At 43.4% G+C, this 24,696-nt stretch overlaps 1 protein-coding gene across 2 annotated transcripts in view; it reads left to right on the top strand.

Annotated features, from left to right (window-relative positions):
- The first annotated feature begins 9,481 nt into the window (after positions 1–9,481).
- The window catches only part of sgsm1a (small G protein signaling modulator 1a), an 83,178-nt gene continuing 67,963 nt past the window's right edge, over positions 9,482–24,696 (top strand). Inside the window, exons 1-2 of one of the 2 annotated variants that reach the window (XM_031830361.1) lie at positions 9,482–9,590; positions 9,702–9,745. In XM_031830361.1, coding sequence (XP_031686221.1) covers positions 9,557–9,590; positions 9,702–9,745 — 78 coding nt within the window. In that variant the 5' untranslated portion in view covers positions 9,482–9,556. The remainder of the gene's footprint in view (positions 9,591–9,701; positions 9,746–24,696) is intronic. The other variant, XM_020489556.2, reaches the window with a different exon arrangement.

The raw sequence follows: 24,696 nt of genomic DNA, 5'->3' as shown, positions 1-24,696 counted from the left end.
CTTTATAATGACTTTTGCATTAATTACAGTACATGCCCTCAGGATTTGCATCCATTTTGGTCTAGAAAAAAGCTCCCTTTGGCATCTGAATAAATAATTTGAAATGGAACTATCACCATCTAATGGACAATGTGAACCCTGCAAGTCTCAGGATTTCACCAATCAAAAGTTTCCAATTTTGTTTTTAGAAAAAACACATTTGTGCCCTTTGTGTACAGACAATGCTGTAGCCTACAAAAGCAGTTGATCTTAAGTAAATGCAGAATGAATCATGTTTTAGGAATCAATCTATGTACTGTAGGCTTATCTGCAGCAAAACATCACAAACAAACGTCAACACGCTTCGGCATGGTGTCAGCCTTCATCAGAGCGTGAAATGATTGTTTTTCATTTCAATGTGTTAGATTTACAGTACATTTACATAGTCATTTAACAGACGCTTCATCCAGAGTGATTTACAGTTAGAACATTCATCTTATGATGACTAGGTGAGACAACCACATATCACAGTTGTAGTTGGTATGTTTTTTACTCAATAAAGAAGTTATCAGCAAGTTAGTTCTAGTAGGAAAAGACAAGGGCAATTATCAATTGTTTTGACTGAGATGTCTTCTTTAACATATTCTTTGATGAGGTATGCTTTCAGATGTTTTCTGAAGATGGGAAAGGACTCCGCTGTCCAGGCATCAGGGGGTAGCAAGTTCCAACATTGGGGTGCCAGGACCGAGAAGAGCTTTGACTGGGCTGAGCGGGAGCTAACCTCCAGTGTGGGTGGGATGGCCAAGAGACCAGAGGCGGTAGAATGGAGTGCTCGGGTTGGGGTGTATGGTTTGAGCATAGCCTGACGATAGGCAGGGTCAGTTCGCCTTGCTGCTCCCTAGGCAAGCACCATGGTCTTGTAGTGGATGTGAGCTTCGACTGGAAGCCAGTGGAGTGTGCTGATGATCAGGGTGACATGGGAGAACTTGGGAAGGTTGAGCATCAGTCACCCTGCGACATTCAGGACAGGTTGCAGGAGTTTGATGCCACAAGTTGGGAGCCAAAAGAAATGTGCAGTAGTCCAGATGGGAGGTGACAGGTGCATGGATGAGGACCTGTGCCGCTTCCTGTGTGAGGAAAGGTCGTACTCTACGGATGTTGTAGAGCAGGTATTCCCAAACTGGGTTACGCGTAATGCCATCGGGGGTACAACAAATACAAATGTGATTCACATTTTTAAAAAAGGTATTTAATTTTGAAATTTTTTTAATTCACATTTTCAAACAGCCCATTTAGATTTTCCAATGGGGCTATACACATGAGTTTTGTATCTCGCCTGAGTATCCTCGTTTCACTGCCATTTTTTAAAAACCTACTAGTGTTAAAATAACAACACAATGTCAAATATAGGTAGCCTAGTCAAATAATTAACCATTACTCTCTTGCAGGAATTCCACTAACTGGCAGTATGTAGCCAAACATAGCTGCTTCTCATTCCGTTTGCCCGAAAATTGATTAATGGTTTAAACTGGTTTCTACTGGTAGTACTGCTACTACCAGAAGTACTGCACCTGTCGACGACACAAGTTGTTCTGCTTCCACGAGCACATCCAATGCTAGCGTCAGTAATTCTACATTTGTTGTTACCCCAGATAGCATGGACGCTGACAGTTGTGAATCTGATGCAACCGAAGAGCTACTGCCCCCTTACCCAGGAAAGCACCAAACAACAGACATGGACGTTGGACCACCGAAGAGGAGCAAATATGATGAGAACTACATTGATTAGGGGTTCACTTATATTGTGAGTAGTGCCTTTCTTCAGGCACAGTGTGTTATATGTGCAAAGGTACTCACAACTTGATGAAATCCTTCACTCTTGCGCAGACATTTAGAAACAAAACATGCCAATTTTAAAAATAAGGCACAGAAGTTTTTTGAGGGAGAATTAAGATGACTTTCTAGTAGTTAGACATGTATAAAAGCAACAGATATCATTAATAATAAGTGGCTAGAAGCGTCTTATATGGTGAGCTACCGAGTGGCTAGGACAGGCAAGCCCCATACTATTGTGGAGGGCTTAATTCTTCCTGCTGCCGCGGATATGGCTGGGACAATGCTGAGGGAAAAGGCCCAAAAAACTATACAGACAATCGCCTTCATCAAACAAAACGTTTCATGACGCATCAGTGACATGGCAAGAGATGTTTTGAAACGATTACTGCTTCGCATACAAGCCAGTGAATTCTATGTATTACAGCTGGATGAGTCAACAGACGTGGCGGGCCTGGCACAGCTCCTGGTATATGCCCGTTATGTTTATGGGGGATCAATTAAGGCAGAAATCCTCTTCTGCAAACCACGACAACAGGAGAGGATATTTTTTAAGTACTGGACAGCTTTGTGACATCAAATGGACTTTGGTGGTCAAGATGTGTTGGTATCTGTACTGATTGTGCAAAAGCCATGACAGGAAGACATAGCAGAGTGGTAAGTAGTTGCGGGTGCAAGAAGTTGCTCCCAAGCTACTTGGGTACACTACTTCAGCATCCACCGAGGGGCTCTTGCTGCCAAGGGGAAGACTGACAGCTTGAAAGACATTTTGGACACTACAGTGAAAATGTTTGTTAAAGCAAGGCCCCTGAACTCTTGTGTATTTCCTGCATTATGCAATTATTACCAGTTGATGTTATTCTTTAACAACACAGACCCCAAAACAAATCAGGAGGAGGAAAATAGGTTTATTCAAATAGGACAAATCATGCTTGGAAGTAGATGGTCATTCTCCCCGGTCCTCAGGGATGCTCTCTGGTGATTCTCTCCTGTGGTTCTCTCCACAGAACAAAGGGACAGCATGTAGTTTTATAACCCAGGCTTAGCCTGTGGTTGACCAACTATAATTCCTTGCAATAAAACCAGGCCAATGGCCAAATAACAAGTATCCTATTTCACACTCAATATATAGACAAATTCCTCCCATGTCTCTGCATTAATCCCCTATTACAGAAAAACACGATTTCCATTGATCGTTAGTACTCTGTTGACTCTCGTCCTCTTGACCTCTCATACTCTGCATTGTGCATTTATCTTCAACTTATTCTTACACTCTCCCCTAGACCAATTAAAAGATAAATATACTTCAGAAAACATGAAAAAACATGAAAAAATAGAAATGATAAAAAAACAATAGCAGTATTCACAATAAAACACCTTGCATTTCTGTAAAACACAAATGGCATATTCCACTTGCTGTTGCAATAAGAAACAGATTTAACAGGTGTAATGATGATGTCCCTAACGATTCCTACCACATCCTGTATTAGGAGGGAAAAAAATTCAATTGTCCTATTGGCAAGGTAATCATTCAAAAGTCCTTCAAAAGTGACCAGCTCTTCCACACTGGTATCAGTCCCACATAGATAACTATGAGAAAAGATGTTCCGACAGCCCGCCGGTAGTGAGGAATTCACTTCACCGGTGATCTTGTATAGTTTCAGGTAGTGTCCTTGAATCGAAGGGTATTGTTTCAGCTTCAGACTGTAGATTCTCATAACCTGTAATGAAGGAAACAAAAAAGTGAAAGTAACATGTCCTGTTTTCAAGAGAAATTGATATTTCACATAGATTTCCCTAAGAAACCATGTCCCGATTTCCTGGAAAAAGTTGGACATTTCACCTCGACATCCCTAATATGATGACTGCGGAGCACAACATAGAAGCATAGAAGTTCTCATCATCTTATTATGCTTCTTCACCCAAGATTGACCCCCAATTGCTAATCAATCAGTTCTTTATTCTCCAGGATCCACTTTGTCATCAACATGGACAACCTTGCAATGAGTGACATGTATCCATCATGATTTTCCCTGGACTTTTACTGCTGACCTCGTTTTGAGCAAAACCTTCCCATTTTAACCCCAATGTGTCTGTTAAATATTTATTTTTTTCACCATCCCCCACTGTCCTGGTACTACATCATGTCCCCCCTCGGGAGTTAATCCCCACGCCTCTTTCACTTGTCTTTCTGCTTCCTCTACTGCAATAGAGAGTTGTATGCAATAGTTAAGGTTTGTGTCACTCATAAAGTGAACATCTGCTTTTCTCAAATCTTAACGTACCTGGTAGTGACATGGGTCGACCTGTGACGACCTCAAACGGATTCAACCCTGTGTTTTTGTTATGTGTTGCCCGTATACTACATAATACCGTAGTCAGTGCATCTGGCCATGCCATCCCTCCTTGATGCAGCTTTGAAACTCTCTCTTTCAAAACTTGATTTATGCATTCTACCTGTCCACTCGATTGAGTAGTTGCCGGTCTATGTTCAGAAGACAAGCTACCTGCTGACACACTTTCCCTGTGAAATGAGTGCCTTGGTTGGAATCTAATTGTTCCCGGAAGGGAATGATTTCTCGAATCAGAATTTTAGCTGTGTGTTGTGATATTCCTTTCTTAGTAGGGTAGGCTTCAACCAATCGTGAGAAACGATCAACAACGACCAGCACATCTTTGTGTCCTTTACATTTGGGCAGCGTGATGTGATCACACCTGAAGACGTCTGAAGGGTCCTGGTGGGGCAGGCACTCGCCGTGTCTGAACTTCCACTGGTCCCTTGGTGTTGTTTTCCATGCAAATGTTGCAATTCGCAACATTTGCAGCCCCACTTATGTGTTCACAGCCCCACTTATGTGTTCACCTTATTTGTTGGATATGTAACAACTATTTACCTACAAAGTGAGATATTTATGTCCTGCTAATGCTGAGTTGTATGGTGTCCACTCTAGCACACTGCAGCCAGTCTGGGTATTGAGGACATTGAAGTTGATGATAACCTAAAAGATGGCTTTCCAGTGACAGGATGTAGGGTGGTTGTAACTGGGGTAGAGAGGAGTAGAACAACGCCTCAGTGTCTCATCTTCCTGGCATCTGGGAAACTAAGTAAAACACCATCCTGTGTAGATAACCAAGGTGGCTTATGGGAAGGTTAGAAATGACTGACTAAGCAATCTTGTTATCAGCTATATATGAACTGTGCATTGTCTGTATGATTCAGACTCTCAGCCTAACAGTCAGCCAAGACTGGTGGGCTGATGGTCTCATTATTGCAATAATTAAACAATATTAAATAAAGATTATTGTTTGAAGAAATGACCCAAGTCTCTGTCAGTACTGAATTTCCACGACAGTTTTCATCAAACTCTGCTGCTGAGCCGGAGAGAGCTTCTTAAATTTCTGCATCAGCATTGTGTCATTGGGGCTGTTGTCAGGATTCCATTTTCCCATAGGCGGACCCTGCTACTCCTGGCCACTTCTCATAAAATCACATTTTTTCGCCCCGACATTCTCGTTGCCAGTGACCAGAAATCCTGCAATAATGACATACACCAGGTTTCTCTTCTACTGAACTAATAATGTTGTTGGTTTCACTCGGAACCTGCACAAATCTGATATCAGCAGGTTTATTACGTTGATTGACGTCTCTGTCCAGTCGTGACAGTCTGTCGATGATGTCGCCATAGTTTTGTCTCTCTCAGTCATTAGTTGTGGAAACAAAAGTTTTTTGCAAACCATCATGCATGGATAGCATCAGCTGATGAGTATTTGCCCCATTTTTGGAGGACTTGAGTGTATCTTCATCTTCCATGTCAGGTAACCCACTGTGTCTAACCACCTCTGCTCTAAACCTTTCTTCAAATTCAACAAACGCTTCATTCGGATTTTGAATACATTTGGTTATCTCTCCCCAATTGGTGGTTTCTTTGGTCAGACCCTTAAGGAAAACATGTATGGCTCTCCATCCATTGGCCACATCTTGCTCTTCACCATCCACAGCTCTTTAAACCTTTTCTTCAAGTACACCATGTTCACGGTTGTTCCAAACAAAGTAACTGTAACCCATCATAAGGATGTAGATTGTAGAGATTCTTGTAACGATTCAAATGGTCCAACGTTTTAATACCCACTTCTCGGGGATGTTTCAAGGTTTTCAACCATTCATCCAACTGTTTTGGAGATGCTGATTTACGTGTGATTACTGTCACCGGTGGGTTTGTCTTTGCCACCTTTAACAGCCAGTGTTCTGATTGGCCCAAGACATCGTTCATCACCGCTGTCAGTATCTGTTGACTCAAAGCCAGGCAGTGCTGACCAGATGCTTGAAACCCGATCATCCTTGCGCAACTCAGCCTGAGGGTGGATTGAAGGAACAAAGGGTCCTCCACATGTTGGAGCCAAGTCTGGTTTTACGACCCTTGCATGTAATTGTATGATTTTTTTTGTGTGCAAATGAACTCAAGCTTACGGACAATGTCAAATGTGATAAAGCGAAGCACCTGAGTGAGTTGGGTGTGAATCTCTTCTTTCAAGAGCTTTCAAACTTTATTATTCTCTCTGCAATATCCTGTCATGATTCTCCTCAAATATTTTCGCATCCCCTTTTCTTACTTCGGATAATACAGTTAAAGACCACCGTGTCTTCGTCAAGGAATTAGACGTTCTCTGTATTTTTCAGGCAGATTCCATGCCAGACAGACAGATTCCATGTTCCATCTTTGTCAACAATGACGGAATATGTATTTATTATCTCTTGCCTACACTTCTCTACTGTGAAATGGTTCTTCACATCACCAGAGAGTGAATTTGAAATATTTGTCATGCTCACATCCGGAGGAGCTGTTCCGCCCTTTTCCAGATTGGTATTCTCACTTAACAATGGCATTATATTAACTTCAAACGTTGTATAGTATATATCTCTATGTTTGGATATTTATCTAACCTCAAAATATATCCTCTTATTTGAGGACTCAAACCTCTTCTAGAACACAAATTGTTTCTGTAGGGCCTGGCTACCCATAAAACCTGTGTTCACTTCAAAAAGCTTGTTGAAGGCTTACATTAACCACACGTGTAAAAAACATTGCTTCTCAACTAGCAACTCACTTCTATGCAACAAGAAGGTTTCACAACAAGAAAGGACTCTAACCTTTTAATAGGGGACTTGAACCCCTATAATAGAGAACAAACAAAACAAAGGACTCTAACCTTATACATCACTGGATTTAACAAAACCTGGTGCTAGAGGGGGTATGCAGTTGGAGTTTGAATGTTTGAAGGGGTACGGGACTATAAAAGGTTTAGGAACCACTGTTGTGGAGCATGAACCTGCAAGAGCAAGTCACTGCTTTTATGTTTGCAGAGAACGACAGGTGGTTTTCCTGGGTCACGCCAAGGCTCTTTGCACTCTGGGAAGGGGACATTATGGAGTTGAGGAATAGCAGCTCCTTCTTGTCAACGTTGAGCTTGAGGTGGTGGGCCGACATCCAAGCTGAGATGTCTGCCAGGCATGCAGAGATCCGTGTTGCCACCTGGGTGTCAGAAGGGGGGAGGAGAAAAAAGGTTGAGTGTCATCCGCATAGCAATCTTAGGAAAGACCATGTGAGGATATAATGGAGTGAGGTGACTTGGTGTAGAGAAAAAGGAGAGCAGTCTCGGTTGAATGACTCATCTTGAAGCCAGACTGGTTAGGGTCACAAAGATCGCTCTGAGAGAGAACAAGAGAGTTGGTCAGAGACAGCACGCTCAAGTGTTTTATAAAGAAAGAAGGGGTACCGGTGTGTAGTCTTTGACGTCAGAGTCAAGTGATGGTTTCTTGAGGAGCAGCTGGCCATCTTGAAAGTCAGAGGGGACGCAGCCAGTCGTCAGGGTTGAGTTGATGAGGGAAGTGTGAAATGCGAGTAGGTCTCTAGATATTGTCTGGAGAATGGAGGAGGGGATGGGGTAGAGGGGGGCAGGTTGTCGGGTGGCCGGACATCGCTAGTCACAGGATTTAATCTAGAGAGAGACGGGAGAAAAAGGTCAAGGCGTAGGGTAGTTCTGTGTGAGTGGGACCAGTGGACTCGATAGGCTGAGTAAATGAGGTGAGGATGTCGTCAACCTTTTTTTCAAAGTGGTTAACAAAGTTGTGCGCAGAGAAGGATGAAGGAGGGGGAGGAGGATTAAGACGGCGATAGATGACAACAATGTTAAGCTTGAGTGAACAAGTGACAGTGACAGCATGGAATTCAAATTAGGACAGGTGAGTGAGGGAGACAAGAGACCATCTTCACTTAGGAGAAATAGTAGACCTGTGCCACACAGATTTTTATATCTTTATTTAACTAGGCAAGTCAGTTAAGAACACATTCTTATTTTCATTGATGGCCTAGGAACAGTGGGTTAACTGCCTTGCTCAGGGGCAGAACAACAGATCTGTACCTTGTCAGCTTGGGGATTTGATCTAGCAACCTTTCGGTTGGTAGCTCACCACTCCAACCACTAGGCTACCCTGCCACCCCAGATGCTCTTGGACAATGAGAGAACATGTAGCCAGATGAACAGAGAGCAGCTGGAGTAGCAGTGTTCTCTGGGGTAATCCATGTCTCCATCAGGGGTGCTAGATATGGTAGGCTACATAGCCCTACTAGCCAAGTACTCTACTAGCCAAGTACTCTACCACCCTCAGAATTACGGTTCAACATTTCACCACAAGATGGAGTAATAATAAAAGGAGAGGCTATTGACCCTGTGTCTAAAACAAATAGAAGTGGAAACTCCTTATTATACAAACACATCAAGCGACATCATTTTGGTTCACCAATGAACCAATACTATCCCTGTGACATATTTCATTAATTCTAATCCATTTTAAAGGATGTTGTGTCCCCACTCTGCAACCTGAAGGCATATGGGATATATGTGGACTTGGATATTCCCACTAGACAGACTAGACTTGAGGTTTGTTGGCTCTCCCAGATTCTATTCACACCACTATATTTGTCCACAGCTTTTTGAACGATTCCTGACCATCAGAGTTATTCAAGCTTAGAATACACAAAATGGTTCTTATGATTTGTATTGCTTTTTATAGTGCCCCAGGAAAATGGTGGATTATTTTCCAGTGAGCCCAGATCAATGTCTATAAAAAGCAATATAGATTTATCCAACAGTATATGATGCCATGTACCCCCAGAGATGGAAGCTGTAAGACCAGGACACCAGATCTACTGATGAGCTCAATTCGCTCTGCTAATATGTTTCAGGGGGTTGCTTAGCAAAATATCTTATTGGTGAGGGAAAGCTTCCGTGTGTTTGTAACCAAATTTGCTGCAGGACAGGGCTCAGTTATTAGAATGATTAATTATTATGGAAATTAATGGTTCATGATATGCTCCTGACTTTACAGAAGAAGGCCATGTGAAGAATATGGTACCTGTTTGGACAAATTCAGGCTATTCAGTATTTAATAGGTTACATTATGCCTAAATGGCACTGTCTCTTTGATGAGTTAGACAATCCAAAAAATAAAATGTAAAAAATCTCGGCAAACGTATAAAATAGTAACTTTATTCTTCACAGGTATCAGTTTTATTTTGTGTTTCTGGGAAGAGTCTGTGGACCCGAGCAGGAAGAATCGAATTTAGTGATTGCTGTAGCTTTAAGAGGTGTGAGTAAAGCCTCAAGCAGTGCTCTCCGGTTCGATATAGCCACATAGAGCTGATGGTCTCTGTGTGAAGGAGCTACGCAAAGGGGACCCGATTCCATGCCAACAACAACAACAGCAGCAGCAATGGCAGGTAAGAGAAAACACGACCGTTTAAAACAACCAAATTATGTGTATATCATGTGCTGAAGATGTAGACGTATGGTAAAATAAATGACATGACACCTTTTCTGATATGTTTTAGAAGCAGAGATGCGTCAGAGGCTACTGTGCACCGTCAAGAAGGAGGTGGGTGTTACCTGACAGCATGCAACAATGATCGAATCAGAAAAACGAACTATTTGGTTATGAGTTAACTTTTGACATTGCTAAAATAGGCCCGCTCTGACTAGATTGGCTATGTTTTTTGTTGTTGTTTTTTTCAGTTATTTACTTTTACAGTAACTATTCACATTTTCGTTTTGTGAGTACAGATTAGCCTACATAGTTTAATAGCTGGTAAAATAGCACTACATCCACTCATGTGTATTTGCTATCCATCATTGCAAATAAGATTAACATTGGGACAAGGTGTAATATCTATTTCAAAGTTGACCATATTCTTAGAAAGAATGAAGTGCTTAATTAGGGGTTTAGGGTAGGCTATATAGTATAAATAATATTTTTTATAGGGTCCAGTCATGGAACTCTAGCCTAAAGGGTCCAGTCATGGAAGTCTAGCCTATAGGGTCCAGTCATGGAACTCTAGCCTATAGGGTCCAGTCATGGAAGTCTATCCTATAGGGTCCAGTCATGGAACTCTAGCCTATAGGGTCCAGTCATGGAACTCTAGGCTATAGGGTCCAGTCATGGAACTCTAGCCTATAGGGTCCAGTCATGGAACTCTAGCCTATAGGGTCCATTTATTATTTGAGCCTTCATCAACAGATTGGCCCAAACTCATATGAGTTTTTGTAAAACATAAGGGAAATTGGCTGTTGTTAAACCCATTTATTGTTAATGTTTAACATCAAGTAGAATGCGTTATAATGCAGTCATTCAAGACTCTTAAGCCACGTTCTAATGTCATAGTGACATCTAATTATGTTACTAACTAAATAAGCTATAGGTATGTTCAATCAATCCATTGAAGAGTTGTTGCATAGAAATCCATGTCATCTTAAAGGTATAGTGCATTTTTTGTGTGTGGAAGCTATAGTTTATTTTTTGACATCCCAAACACGGCTCTTTACCCATGGTTTTGAATGCAATGCTAACTGACACAATCTGTGTTTACTAGTATTACTACCTTCTTCAAAAATGTTTCGACAAGATATTCTGGAAATAAAAAAATGGAGGAAACAGCAACACCCTAGAGAAGTCTAAAATAAGCTAAAACTGCAACAACAACAAAAAAATGATTATCACTTCAATAATAAGGGTTTCTCCTACAGTATTTATATTCTCATCATCGGCATCTTCTTCATCAAATCATTTCAATCTTTCCCAGATGTCTTTAGGTCAGATTGTTAAGCACCACATACTTGGTGTAGTAGGCCGATAATGGATCAGAGAAACAGGTTTACTTTCCTCTCCTGTCTTCAGGGGTTCTTTGAGATGTGATTAGTCGGTTTTGTCTATTTATCAGAGGACTCACTCTATCTTTATTGGTGTCATAAAAGGCAGAGACCCGTGTGTCACGCAAACAAAGATATCAAATCAAGTCTGTGTCTGAATGAAGGAGAGATTTCAACTCCTGTCGCTTACTCCTGATCTTCATAAAGGCCTGTCACCAGCCTTATCAGTAGAGCACATACCCACCTGGTGATTAAAAACCTGCCTGTCTTGAGAGGCTCTACTGACATTCGCTTCCCCCAAGATCCCACATTCGTTTCAGCTCCTCAGTGCTCCGCGCTTAAACTGCAGTGGAGCAGAGTGATACAGTGATACAATATGATTATTATTAATATGAAAAAGCACAGACGCCTCTGACCTTGACCTTTGACCTTGAGCACCCTGCAGAGGAGGTTGCTGAAAGCAAATGGAACTTGAATAACTAAAAGTGAGCTGTTTTTTTTGTTTTCCATTTCAATTCAAATAGTAGCTATAGAAGACAGGCAGTGGCCAGCTGTTGAGCATCATGAACGTTCAGCTACTAGGCTACATGCATCAGAAGAAAGAATGGAATAGAAAGTAGTCTGTATCTAGATTTGTTCTTCAAGTCAAGTGTAGTGCGATGTCTGTAATCTGCCTTTGAGTCACAGCCTTAACTAGCTAGCTACATTGGTAACACTATATATTAAGGTCCCTTAATGAATTATTTATAAACAGTAATGTAAAGAGTTTACTTAACCATTTATTAATCATTATTCCTACATTTGTAAATGTCTCTAAGTAATCTCTAAATAGTCTCTAGGCTAGCTGATACTAATGCGGCCCATTAGATTCCATGAAAATGTGACACCTAGTGTCACGACTTCCGCCAAAGTCGGTCTCTCTCCTTGTCCGGGCGGTGTTCGGCGGTCGACGTCACCGACCTTCTAGCCATCACTGATCCATTTTTAATTTTCCATTGGTTTTGTCTTGTCTTCCTTCACACCTGGTTTCATCAATTACATGTTAATTACATTCAATTACATGTTGTGTATTTAACCCTCTGTTTGCCCTCATGTCCTTGTCAGGGATTGTTTTGTTTGTATGTGTTGTGCTATTTAGTGTTGGGTTTTGTACCCACTTTGTTATTTTGTACATTTTGGTTGTTTCGGAGTTTTGTCAGCATTTGTTAAACAACTCCGTTTATACCAAGTTCGTTCTCCTGCGCCTGACTTCCCTGCCACCAACACACACCCCTTACACCTAGCTTTGGGGTGAGTTGCTGCCGGATGCTTTAGCATTAGCTAGCCTAGCATGCTGACGAAAAAGGCAGCTTGTTAAAATTGTCTTTATATAACTTCTAAGAATATTTTTGACTTTAAAATGTATTTTACACCTTGTCCCAATGTTCATCCTATTTGCAATGATGGATAGCAAATACACATAAGTGGATGTAGTGCTATTTTACCAGCTATTAAAGTATGTAGGCTAATCTGTACTCACAAAATGAAAATGTGAATAATGCTGAAAAAGGCAGTTCAATTAAAATAGTGTTTATAAATGCGTAAATGAGATCGCTTATTGACATTTTACAAATGTAGGAACAATTATCAACAAATGGGAAGTAACCTCTTATATCGATGGTTCATTAAGAGACCTTAATAAAAAGTGTTACCACTACATCGGCTAACCTTTTTACAAGTAGAAAGCTGCCAAACTAAGGATATCACCCACAAATGAGATCTATGTGCAGCACCAGTCAGGATCCGATCGTGAACGTTCGCCTGGACATGATTTGTTGTACTCTACGCTCTGTTTGTATTAGTTCGTTCTTTCTCACCTGTGTTAGCTTGGATACGGCTTGTCTAATGACGTGGCAGTGAATGCTTGAATGTTCTCCCTCTCCAACTGGCTACGTGCCACTTTGTACAATGTATACCTGGGTCTAGGCCAGAACATTATGCTTGTGGGGTTCAGTGAAGGAAGCATGTGAATAGCCTATACCGGACGTATCTGGGGCTCTCGCTCTCTTTCCCTCGCTCTCCCTCCCCCTCTCCTACACACACACACCTGTGTTTACATAAGGTGAGAGGAGGAGTAGGGCACAGTGGGCAACAGCTCTCACCTTTCATTTGCTTTTCTGTATCAGACACCTTTTTTTGCCTGGCTTCTTACTTAGGATAAGGTTTCAGCAAGGTCGTAACCAATATATCGCATAATTATGATGCCCAGTCTCAGGGAAACCTCTCGCTGTGTCTCCAGGCTAATAGATATTTTTCATGGTCTCAAATCACACATGAATGGAAGACATTGTAGACAATCATATTATTACCTGGGTGCACAGAGACACATCACAAATAACAGGAAAGGAAAGCCTCTGTTGTCATGGATGAGGTGGTAATGAATGTGTTATCAAGCTTTGTGAATAAATGGTGGTTATTACCATTCTTGGCAACTGAATTACATACTACAAATTATAATTATAAAGGAGTAACATTTTGAAACGTACCCAACAATGCATCCGTTTGTGATTATGAAATGCTGTGTTTAAACTGTCCATATTTAGCAAAGGAGACTGAAAATAGCAAGGGAAATCGTTGAGGCCTTACAAGGTTCTTTGTTTGCTTCCAGTAGTAGGGAACTGACTTCAATACATTTTGCAATAGGGTGTTTTGAATATTGAACTACCTTTTTTAACCAAGGCATTTCAATGTGAATTCATCTTGCCTCAAGTCTGTCACTTCTCAGTATTTGATTTTGGTGTACGAGTCATTCACTCTAATAATGCACAGTAGGAACTGTGAACAGATGATTTTACCCAACAGCTTGGCTTACATAATTGCGCTAGTTGTTTTTCACTGTAACAGCCCATGGGGATGGGGAAAGGTGTATGGGCCTTGGTCTGTCTTCCCTCTTTTTCTGATTGTGGCATCTTCCGATGATAGCGTGCTGAGATATCCAGGGGAGTGTGTCCGGATGGGTAGGAGGGAGCACAGCAGATAATACACACAAGGGCGGTGAGAGATGAGCACGGACACACGACACAACCTCAGAGAAGTAACAACGATCTGACAACAAGAAACACTGGTTACAGAACATATAAAGGGAAGATAAGTGATTCCAGCTGGCACAGACAATCAGGCCGAGATTGGGAACCACGCCCACACAAACACGAGAGAGAGAGAGAGAGAGAGAGAGAGAGAGAGAGAGAGAGAGAGAGAGAGAGAGAGAGAGAGAGAGAGAGAGAGAGAGAGAGAGAGAGAGAGAGAGAGAGAGAGAGAGAGAGAGAGAGAGAGAGAGAGAGAGAGAGAGAGAGAGAGAGAGAGAGAGAGAGAGAGAGAGAGAGAGAGAGAGAGAGAGAGAGAGAGAGAGAGAGAGAGAGAGATGAGAGAGAGAGAGAGAGAGAGAGAGAGGCAGTGGATTCATGAACCGTGACAATACCCCCCCCCCCCCCCCTAGGAACGCCTCTTGGCTAGAGTCCAAAATACGATTGACAGAAAAGGTGGGTTCCCCATCAACAAGTCGTGGCGGCGGGGGAACCGGGACCGGCGGGTTAATGCGTGCCTGAAACACAGGGTTTATTTTAGACACATGAAAGTTAGGATGAATTCTCCTATACGCCGGAGGAAGCTTGAGCCGGACCGCCACCGGACTAATGATCCTGGTGACTTTGAACGGGCCGATAAATTTGGGGGCAAGCTTGTTCGAAACGGATCGGAGTGGAATGTTCTTAGTAGAAAGCCACACTCTTTGGCCAACGACGTATACCGGAGGCTTCGACCGGTGGCGATCGGCCTTAGCCTTGGTGCGCGCCCCCACCCGGAGAAGAGTCTCACGGGCTCTGCTCCATGCGTGACGGCACCTCTGGATGAAAGCGTGAGCGGAGGGAACAGTGACCTCGGACTCCGTACTGGGAAAGATAGGTGGCTGGTAACCTAAACTACACTCAAACGGAGAGAGACCCGTGGCTGCCACTGGCAACGAATTGTGAGCGTACTCAACCATAGAGAGTTGTTGACTCCAGGAAGAGGGATTCTTAGAAACCAAACATCGCAACACTCTCTCCAAATCTTGGTTGGCCCTCTCCGTTTGACCGTTGCTCTGGGGATGAAACCCTGAAGACAGGCTGACACTCGCTCCCAGTAACCTACAAAACTCTTGCCAAAACTTGGACACAAATTGGGGCCCCCTGTCAGAAACTACGTCCATCGGCAGGCCATGTAAGCGAAAGACGTGATCCACGACAGTTACCGCTGTCTCCTTGGCAGATGGTAATTTAGGCAAGGGAATAAAATGAGCCGCCTTCGAGAACCGGTCCACCACGGTCAAAACAACCGTCTTGCCCTGGGAGGGCGGTAACAAAATCTAGCGCGATGTGGGACCAGGGTCTCGAAGGGACCGACAGCGGTTGGAGTAACCCATCTGGGGGTCGATTAGAAGTCTTCCCAGTGGCACAAACCGAGCAAGCCAAGACAAAACTGTGAATGTCACGAGCCATCAGTGGCCACCAAAAGCGTTGCTTAACCCAAAAGCTAGTGCGGCTGACTCCTGGATGACACGCTACGTTGGAGCAATGCCCCCACCGAATAACATCGGACCGACACCCCTCCGGCACAAACAACCGATTAGGCGGGCAACCGGGCGGAGGCGTTACCCCTTCTAAGGCCGTTTTGACCCTCGATTCAACCTCCCATGTGAGTGTGGAGACCACTAGGGTCCCGGGTAGGATGCACTCGGGAGTGGATGGGCGTTCGGAATGGTCAAAAATGCGAGAAAGGAATCGGGTTTGACATTCTTGGAACCCGGGCGATACGAGAGAGAGAAGTCAAAACGTCCGAAAAAGAGTGCCCACCGCGCCTGCCTGGAGTTGAGTCGCTTGGCGGTTCTGATATATTCTAAATTTTTGTGATCGGTCCAAACTATAAAAGGTACCCCCGAACCCTCTAACCAATGGCGCCACTCCTCCAGTGCTAACTTCACTGCCAACAACTCTCTGTTGCCAATGTCGTAGTTGCGTTCCGCAGGTGATAACCGATGGGAAAGGAACGCGCAAGGGTGCATCTTGTCGTCAGAAGAGGAACGTTGGGAAAGTACCGCACCTACCCCCACCTCTGAAGCGTCCACCTCCACCACGAACTGACGCGAGGGATCGGGAGCTATGAGGATGGGAGCCGAAACAAAGCGGCTCTTGAGTTTGGCGAATGCAGCCTCGGCTGTATCGGACCCCCTGAACGTCACTCTGGGGGAGGTTAAGGCGGTAAGAGGAGCGACTATCTGGCTAAAGTTGCGAACGAAACGCCGGTAGAAATTGGCGAATCCCAGAAACCTCTGTAGGGCCTTACGGGAATCTGGGCTTGGCCAATCCACCACAGCCTTAACCTTGTCAGGATCCATGCGAATACCTTCAGTCGAGACGATGTAACCTAGGAATGGAACGGATTGTGCATGAAAAATGCATTTCTCCGCCTTGACAAAAAGTCCATTCTCCAACAACCTCTGAAGCACTCGTCTGACGTGCTGAACGTGTTCCTGGAGAGAAGAAGAAAAAATCTGTATGTCATCCAGGTAAACATATATGAACTGATCAATCATATCTCTCAGCACGTCATTGACGAGTGCCTGGAAAACCGCCGGGGAGTTGGATAGCCCAAAAGGCATGACCAAATATTTGAAGTGCCCTCTGGGGGTGTTAAACGCGGTCTTCCATTCGTCCCCCCCCCCTTATGCGAACCAAATGATATGCATTCCGTAAATCCAACTTAGTGAACACGGATGCTCCCTGTAACCTTTCAAAGGCTGAGGACATCAACGGTAAGGGATAGGTATTCTTCACTGTGATGTTATTCAACCCACGGTAATCAATGCAAGGACGCAGAGAACCGTCCTTCTTCCCCACAAAGAAGAACCCCGCCCCCGCTGGAGAAGAGGAAGGACGAATGAATCCAGATGCCAGAGAATCAGAGATGTATCTCTCCATAGCCTCCCTCTCAGGAACAGAGAGTGAATATAACTTGCCTTTAGGCGGAGACTCACCTGGCAATAATTCTATTGCACAGTCATAGGGACGATGCGGAGGAAGAGAAGCAGCACGGGACTTACTGAACACCTCCTTCAGGTCGAGGTATTCAACGGGCACGTTAGACAAATCCACTGCCTCCTCTAGAAACACAGAATCAGACACAGACGAACAAGCAGACACCAAACAGGACTCAAGGCACTTGTTACTCCACATGGATATAGAGTTATGACCCCAGTCAACTCTGGGGTTGTGTTGGGTGAGCCAAGGGTGGCCGAGAACTAATGGTGCAAGGGGTGAGTCCATGAGTAGAAATGATAGTGTCTCAGTGTGATTGCCAGAAGTGATGAGTGTGATAGGTTCAGTGGTGTGAGAAATGTTGGGGAGTTCTTGACCATTGAGAGCGTTGACGGATATCTTGTGCGAGAGTGAGGTGATAGGAATCTGGAGTTTGTGAGCGAGCTTGAAGTCCATGAAATTACCCTCTGCTCCTGAGTCCAGTAAGGCTTGGGTGTCGTGCGTGTGGGTGGCCCATCTTAGTCTTACCGGGAGGAGAGTAGATGATGAGGTCTTCTCTGTGGTGACACCACCCGATAGTAGCCTCATGCTTACTACCGGGCCTGATCTTTTACCGGGCAGGAGTGGATAAAGTGGCCCGCTCTACCACAGTAGAGACAGAGTCCTTGGGATCTGGGGAGGCGAGCTCTCCCCAGCTGCATGGGTTCGTGAGCGGAGGCTGAACTGGCCGTGTTCCCGCCGCTGGCATGCCAGCCCTCCGTGTCGTTATACGGTCTGTTAGGGCATGCTCGGCGGCCAATACGACTCAGACGAGCGTCGACCCTCAAGGCTAGTTCCACTAGTCCATTTAAATTCCTGGGAAGGTCCAGAACATAAATCTCCTTCTGGATCCGGTCCTCCAGCCCATGCAGGAACATGTCCCACTGCGCCTCCTCGTTCCACTGACACTCTGCGGCCAGAGTGCGGAATTGGATGGAGTATTCCGATACTGAACGGTCTCCTTGGCGAAGGTCAGCGAGTAGTCTGGCCGCCTCCCTACCCGCCACGGCCCGATCGAAGACCCTTCTCATCTCCTCGGAGAGTGTCTGGAAAGAGGTGCAGCATGGGTCCTGGTTCGCCCACACCGCCGTTCCCCAAAGAGCCGCTTTGCCTGATAGCAGTGTGAGTACGAATGCTACCTTAGACTGTTCACGGTTGAAGGTCCGTGGCTGCAACGAGAATTGCATGGACCATTTCATAAGAAAAGCTCTGCAATAGTCAGGATCACCTGAATAACCCTCTGGTGTCGGTAGCCGTGGCTCTAGCTGGGAATCCGGCTCTGGCGGGGCGGGTTGAACTGCCGGTGTAGGTGGCGCAGCGAGACCCCTCAGATGTTGTAATTGTTGGGTCAGCTGGGATACCTGCGTCGCAAGGGCTTGTACTGCCCGACCTGTGCTGGAGATGTTCTCCTCTTGTTGATCCATTCTCGTGATACTGCGGGAAATGAATTCGGTCAGACTCGTTGAACTCGCTGCATCCATGGTCTGGTCAGATCGTTCTGTGACAATACAGAGGCGGATGCAAGATGCAAGCAACGATGGTTTAATGAATACAGTTTACAGCAGCAACAGGACAGACAGACTGTACTCAGACGGAATCTGACCCAGGGACTAGGGCGCATCTTCCGATGATAGCGTGCTGAGAAATCCAGGGGAGTGTGTCCGGATGGGTAGGAGGGAGCACAGCAGATAATCCACACAAGGGCGGTGAGAGATGAGCACGGACACACGACACAACCTCAGAGAAGTAACAACGATCTGACAACAAGAAACACTGGTTACAGAACATATAAAGGGAAGATAAGTGATTCCAGCTGGCACAGACAATCAGGCCGAGATTGGGAACCACGCCCACACAAACACGAGAGAGAGAGAGAGAGAGAGAGAGAGAGAGAGAGAGAGAGAGAGAGAGAGAGAGAGAGAGAGAGAGAGAGAGAGAGAGAGAGAGAGAGAGAGAGAGAGAGAGAGAGAGAGAGAGAGAGAGAGAGGAGAGAGAGAGAGAGAGAGAGAGAGAGAGAGAGAGAGAGAGAGAGAGAGAGAGAGAGAGAGAGAGAGAGAGAGAGAGAGAGAGAGAGAGAGAGAGGCAGTGGATTCATGAACCGTGACAGCAGAGATGAAGAGTAATACTTGAAAGAGAATGACACCAGCACTTGCTGTTGCAGAACACGACAGTAAAGATTCATAATGTGCATGGAAGTGATCTTGTTCTGTGGGCAATTAACAAGTTACCTATTAGCTGTCAAAAGTATTACTGCTCATAGAGGGCACCAAATATATTTAGCCTAAACAAGAGAAATGGAAGAGAAGTGTACTCTAGCGTCAAAAGTGCAAATAAGTTTAAAAGTTTTTGGGAACTAGATTAATATACACAGTTTCAAGGGGCCAACATATTTATTGTTATAGAATTATGAAATTAAACACAGTCAGTATTACATTCTGATCAGATCAGACAGGACACGTGTGTGTCGCAAAATACAGTGTCGCAAAATACATTTAGAAATCCATGTGATTCAATTATTGCACCCACACTGCTCGCGTGCGCCAAAGAGCGTCTGCGTTGCCAAGGGCTAAAATAGAAGTCCTTTCTATTTCTGACACAGATCGCGCTGCAAGTCCTGCCTCTCCCATCTCCTCATTGGTTTATAGAAGCAGATACCCACATGCCATCTCCTCACTGGTTATACCCACGTGGGTGATTGAAAGACGAAGTGTTTTGCCGGTTGTCGTGGTAATACTATGAAAGTGTAGATGCCAATCACCATATAAGTTCAAATATGAAAAAGCCTGGAAGCAGGAGAGATGACTAGAAACGATTCGGTTGGCCGTTTTATGTGTGGATTAATTGTCAGAGTAGAGGACCTTGTGCATTTCAGGTAAAATAACAACTCAATGTTTATATCCCAGGACAAATTAGCTAGCAACAGCAAGCTAGCTAAATAGGACAAATTACAAAATACACTGACTCTGTTTGCACGGAACGCAAGAGAAGTGACTAGTTAAAATAAATTCATGTTAGCAGGCAATCTTAACTAAATATGCAGGTTTAAAAATATATACTTGTGTATTGATTTTAAGACAGGCGTTGATGTTTATGGTTTGGTACACATTGGTGCAACGACAGTGCTTTTTTCGCGAATGCGCTTGTTAAATCAAATCAAATCAAATGTATTTATATAGCCCTTCGTACATCAGCTGATATCTCAAAGTGCTGTACAGAAACCCAGCCTAAAACCCCAAACAGCAAGCAATGCAGGTGTAGAAGCACGGTGGCTAAATCATCACCTGTTTGGCGAAGTAGGCTGTGAGTCGAAATTAACAGGCACCGCATCAATTGTATGCAACGCAGGACAAGCTAGATAAACTAGTAATATCATCAACCATGTGTAATTAACTAGTGATTATGTTAAGATTGATTGTTTTTTACCTGCTAGCTAGCAACTTACCTTGGCTTCTTGCTGCACTTGCGTAACAGGTAGTCAGCCTGCCACGCAGTCTCCTTGTGGAGTGCAATGTAATCGGCCACAATCGGTGTCCAAAAATGCCGATCACCGATTGTTATGAAAACATGAAATCGGCCCTAATCAATCGGCCATTCCGATTAATTGGTCGACCTTTAGTCAGTATCCCTCCACCTAACTGGTTCCTATGCTGATGAAGGGAAATGCGAACCAATGTTCATGCATAATACCAGTCATCTGTTTTTCTCATTGATTAATTGGCTTGTTGACGTTCTCTGTCACTGGTGCCTCAGTCCCCACCAGCTACAGTATCTCTCAGATAGCTGGTGGGGACTGAGGCAACAGAATGACACGTGCCGTCGCCATAGAAACCTGCAGGTCGTCTGCTAATACAGCTCACCAGTTAGATTCTATGATGACTGAATAAGATCCAGATTCTGACTGATGATGGGATAGAACCAGTAATGCCTGAGAGAAGTGATGTTACCCCAGTTTGCACATTTACTTTAGCTGCCAACCAACCAATCAATGCACATTTGCTGTGCCCCATTGTATTTCAGTGGTTTGATTTTGTTTTGCGGTAAAGATTCACATTAACACATCCATGTATTACACATCTATAAGCATTTCATCAATGAACAAGACATTATAGCTACATACATACAGCATTATTAAAGCTTAATGAATGTATTTCATAGCATGTTGGTATCCATAAATAATAGATGATTAATAGAGGAAGCAAATTCTGCTTGATAACGTGATGTTATAAAGAAATATGTTTTACACTGAACGAAAATATAAACGTAACATGTACAGTGTAGGTGTTGTTCACATGTTTCATGAGCTGAAGTAAAATATCCCAGAAATGGTCCATATGCATAAAAAGCTTATTTCTCTCAAATGCCAAGATAATCCATCCACCTGACAGGTGTAGCATATCAAAATGCAGATTAAACTGCATGATCATTACACAGGTGCACCTTGTACTGGGGACAATAAAAAGGCCACTCTAAAATGTGCTGTTTTGTCACACAACACAATGCCACAGATGTTTCAAGTTTTGAGGGAGCGTGCGATTGGCGTGCTGAATGCAGGAATGTCCACCAGAGCTTTTGCCAAATAACTGAATATTAATTTCTCTACCATAAACCGCTTCCAACCCCATTAGAGAATGTGGCAGTATGTCCAACCTGCCTCCCAACCGCAGACCACGTGTATTGCGTCATGTTTGTGAGCGGATGTCAATGTTGTGAACAGAGTGCCCCATGGTGGCGGTGGGTTTATGGAATGGGTAAGCATAATTTATGGACAACGAACACAATTGTATTTCATCGATGGCAATTTTAATAAACAGAGATACCTTGACGAGATCCTGAGGCCCATTGTGAGGCCCAACAGATGCATGTCGTTATTCCCAGTCATATGAAATCCATAGATTAGGGCCTAATGAATATATTTCAAATGACTGATTTCCTGTGTAAACTGTAACTCTGTAAAATCTTTGAAATTGTTGCATGTTGAGTTTATATTTTTGCTCAGTATACTGTACATTACAACGTAGGTCTAGATTTGATATTTAATGTCCAGTTAGAGCTGACATTTGTGAGTGCCTCCCTGCTGGGAGGAAGAGTTTCCGAGGCTGTGAACCTTTTGTAGTAAGAAACAAGTGGGGGAAACAAGAGTAAGCCTTCATTTAAATACATCACAACATGTATTCCCATTGGTGAGAAGAGAGCAAGGTAATTATTGCCCAGGTATGCCCATAGGTTGTTTAGCATGCGTGATAAAGTTGCATTATTCAGCTGCTGTTCATTGGCCATAGAGTAATACGTGACTGACATTCTACACGTGGCTAAGGACTTGAGCATGTCAACATCAGATATTACTATATACCGGTATTGATGCACGGACTGGTTTGGGTTTTTGCTTTACCTTCTATAATGGTATTTTAATGTTTGGTTTGTTAAATGTGGTATGCCGTGTGTAACGTCCATTTTTAATGTTTACTCCGCCACTTCAAATCAAATCAAATCAAATGTATTTATATAGCCCTTCGTACATCAGCTGATATCTCAAAGTGCTGTACAGAAACCCAGCCTAAAACCCCAAACAGCAAGCAATGCAGGTGTAGAAGCACGGTGGCTAGGAAAAACTCCCTAGAAAGGCCAATACCTAGGAAGAAACCTAGAGAGGAACCAGGCTATGTGGGGTGGCCAGTCCTCTTCTGGCTGTGCCGGGTGGAGATTATAACAGAACATGGCCAAGATGTTCAAATGTTCATAAATGACCAGCATGGTCGAATAATAATAAGGCAGAACAGTTGAAACTGGAGCAGCAGCACAGTCATGGAGGGAGTCATCTCCCTCCATGCTTTCCACACAGACCTAGCCCCGCCCCCTGTCACTCAAGGAGCGCATTTGTTGTTGCTCGACCATGAGACACTTGAGTTCAGTCTGCGTGGTTAATGCAGCACATGCAACAATGTTGATGACAACGATGCTGTGTTAGCCGCTAATGCTGATCGCTAGCTAGCTAGCCTAATAACAGTGGTGTAGACCTAAATCAGCATGTTGTTTGTGCAACAGTTCTAAATCAAAGAGGAATAGGTAAAGCATGAATATGTGCCCTACATGAAGGGGCTAAGAGAACGCATTTAATGTAGCCAAAGATAGGGCTCCCTAGGAAACACTGACCAAGACTTTGGTTCCTATTACACAATAACTCCTCCGTGGCATTTTAATTAATTGTCATGACAAACAACACTTTATTCAAAGTGCCCAATATTATCATCTAACTAGTTAAATAAAGGTTACATAAAAAAAAAAATATGAATTAGAATATTCACTAATTTCCCATGATTCTATCAGTTCACCTCATTGTTTTGATCGAAGTTGTAATTGCAACATGTAGTTACAAATAATAACCCTGTTTTTTTTTGCCCTTATCATACAGCCTTATGTGTCCGTGTGGAAATGATCTCAAATGAGTGCAGAAGTTCATGCAAATGCTGAAAGTTATTTTTGGTTGAAGTTTAATTGAACAGTATAAAACAATCAGAATGGAGAGGGACCATTGAAATCACATAGAATGTGATTTCCCTAGGGTCACACACTACTCATAGAAAATGTGTAACTTTTGTTATTCAAAAACATAAAATACCATCAAAACAATTTCAAATGTGATATTAAATTGTGGCCCTACCTGTGCACATGGAGAGGAAACCTTTATTTAACTAGGCAAGTCAGTTAAGAAAAAATAATTATTTTCAATGACGGCCTAGGAACAGTGGGTTAACTGCCTGTTCAGGGGGAGAACGACAGATTTGTACCTTGTCAGCTCGGGGGTTTGAGCTTGCAACCTGCCGGTTACTAGTCCAACGCTCTAACCACTAGGCTACGCCGCAAAGAAGATCCATGCAAAGAATGAGTGCCAGAATTGAACATCTGCTGATGTGTTTAGATGAAATGCAGGTCTGCTTGTACATAGAACCTAACCAAATGCTATGTAGATGCAAGTAGAACCTAACCATGTATGTGGTAATGTGATTTGAATAGATAGATGAATTATAATGACGCATGGCCTGCTGAGCAACAGAATCTTAGTTTCAAATGCTGCATCTACTTCTACGTAGAAACCGACTGAATGCTACGTCTGCTCGTACCTAGAATCCAACCACACATGCTGTAATGCGAGGAGGTAGGGACACATGTCAATGCAGGCCTGTAGAGTGCCCAACATTGTTCAATTTGAGAATGTGTAATAATGATTAACCACCTTTTCATTTACTATTACAATAATCACAAACGTTTGTAATTGGATACTCAACTGTGGCTACGGAATGAGAATTATATGAACGAAGCAATAATGAATGACCAACAACTCTATATGCATGACTAATTATTATTCACATGAAATGACAAACTATCCAATAACTATAATTTGAGGTATCGTGGAGCCATTATGAAGTTGATTAATTGAGCCTAACAAATGAAAGGTAGGCAGAGGACAACCAATCAACCTACAGTAGTTGTTGGAGAGTGAGGGTACATAGTCTACACCAGGTATCATTTTTCTTGAGTGTACGGTCAGGGGTCCGGAACAGAATTACAAATCATTTATAGACTGCCGAAACATATA

The sequence above is a fragment of the Oncorhynchus kisutch genome, linkage group LG8 (assembly GCF_002021735.2).
Source record: "Oncorhynchus kisutch isolate 150728-3 linkage group LG8, Okis_V2, whole genome shotgun sequence".
Lineage (NCBI taxonomy): Eukaryota > Metazoa > Chordata > Actinopteri > Salmoniformes > Salmonidae > Oncorhynchus > Oncorhynchus kisutch.
This window is presented reverse-complemented; position numbering and strand designations above follow the sequence as displayed.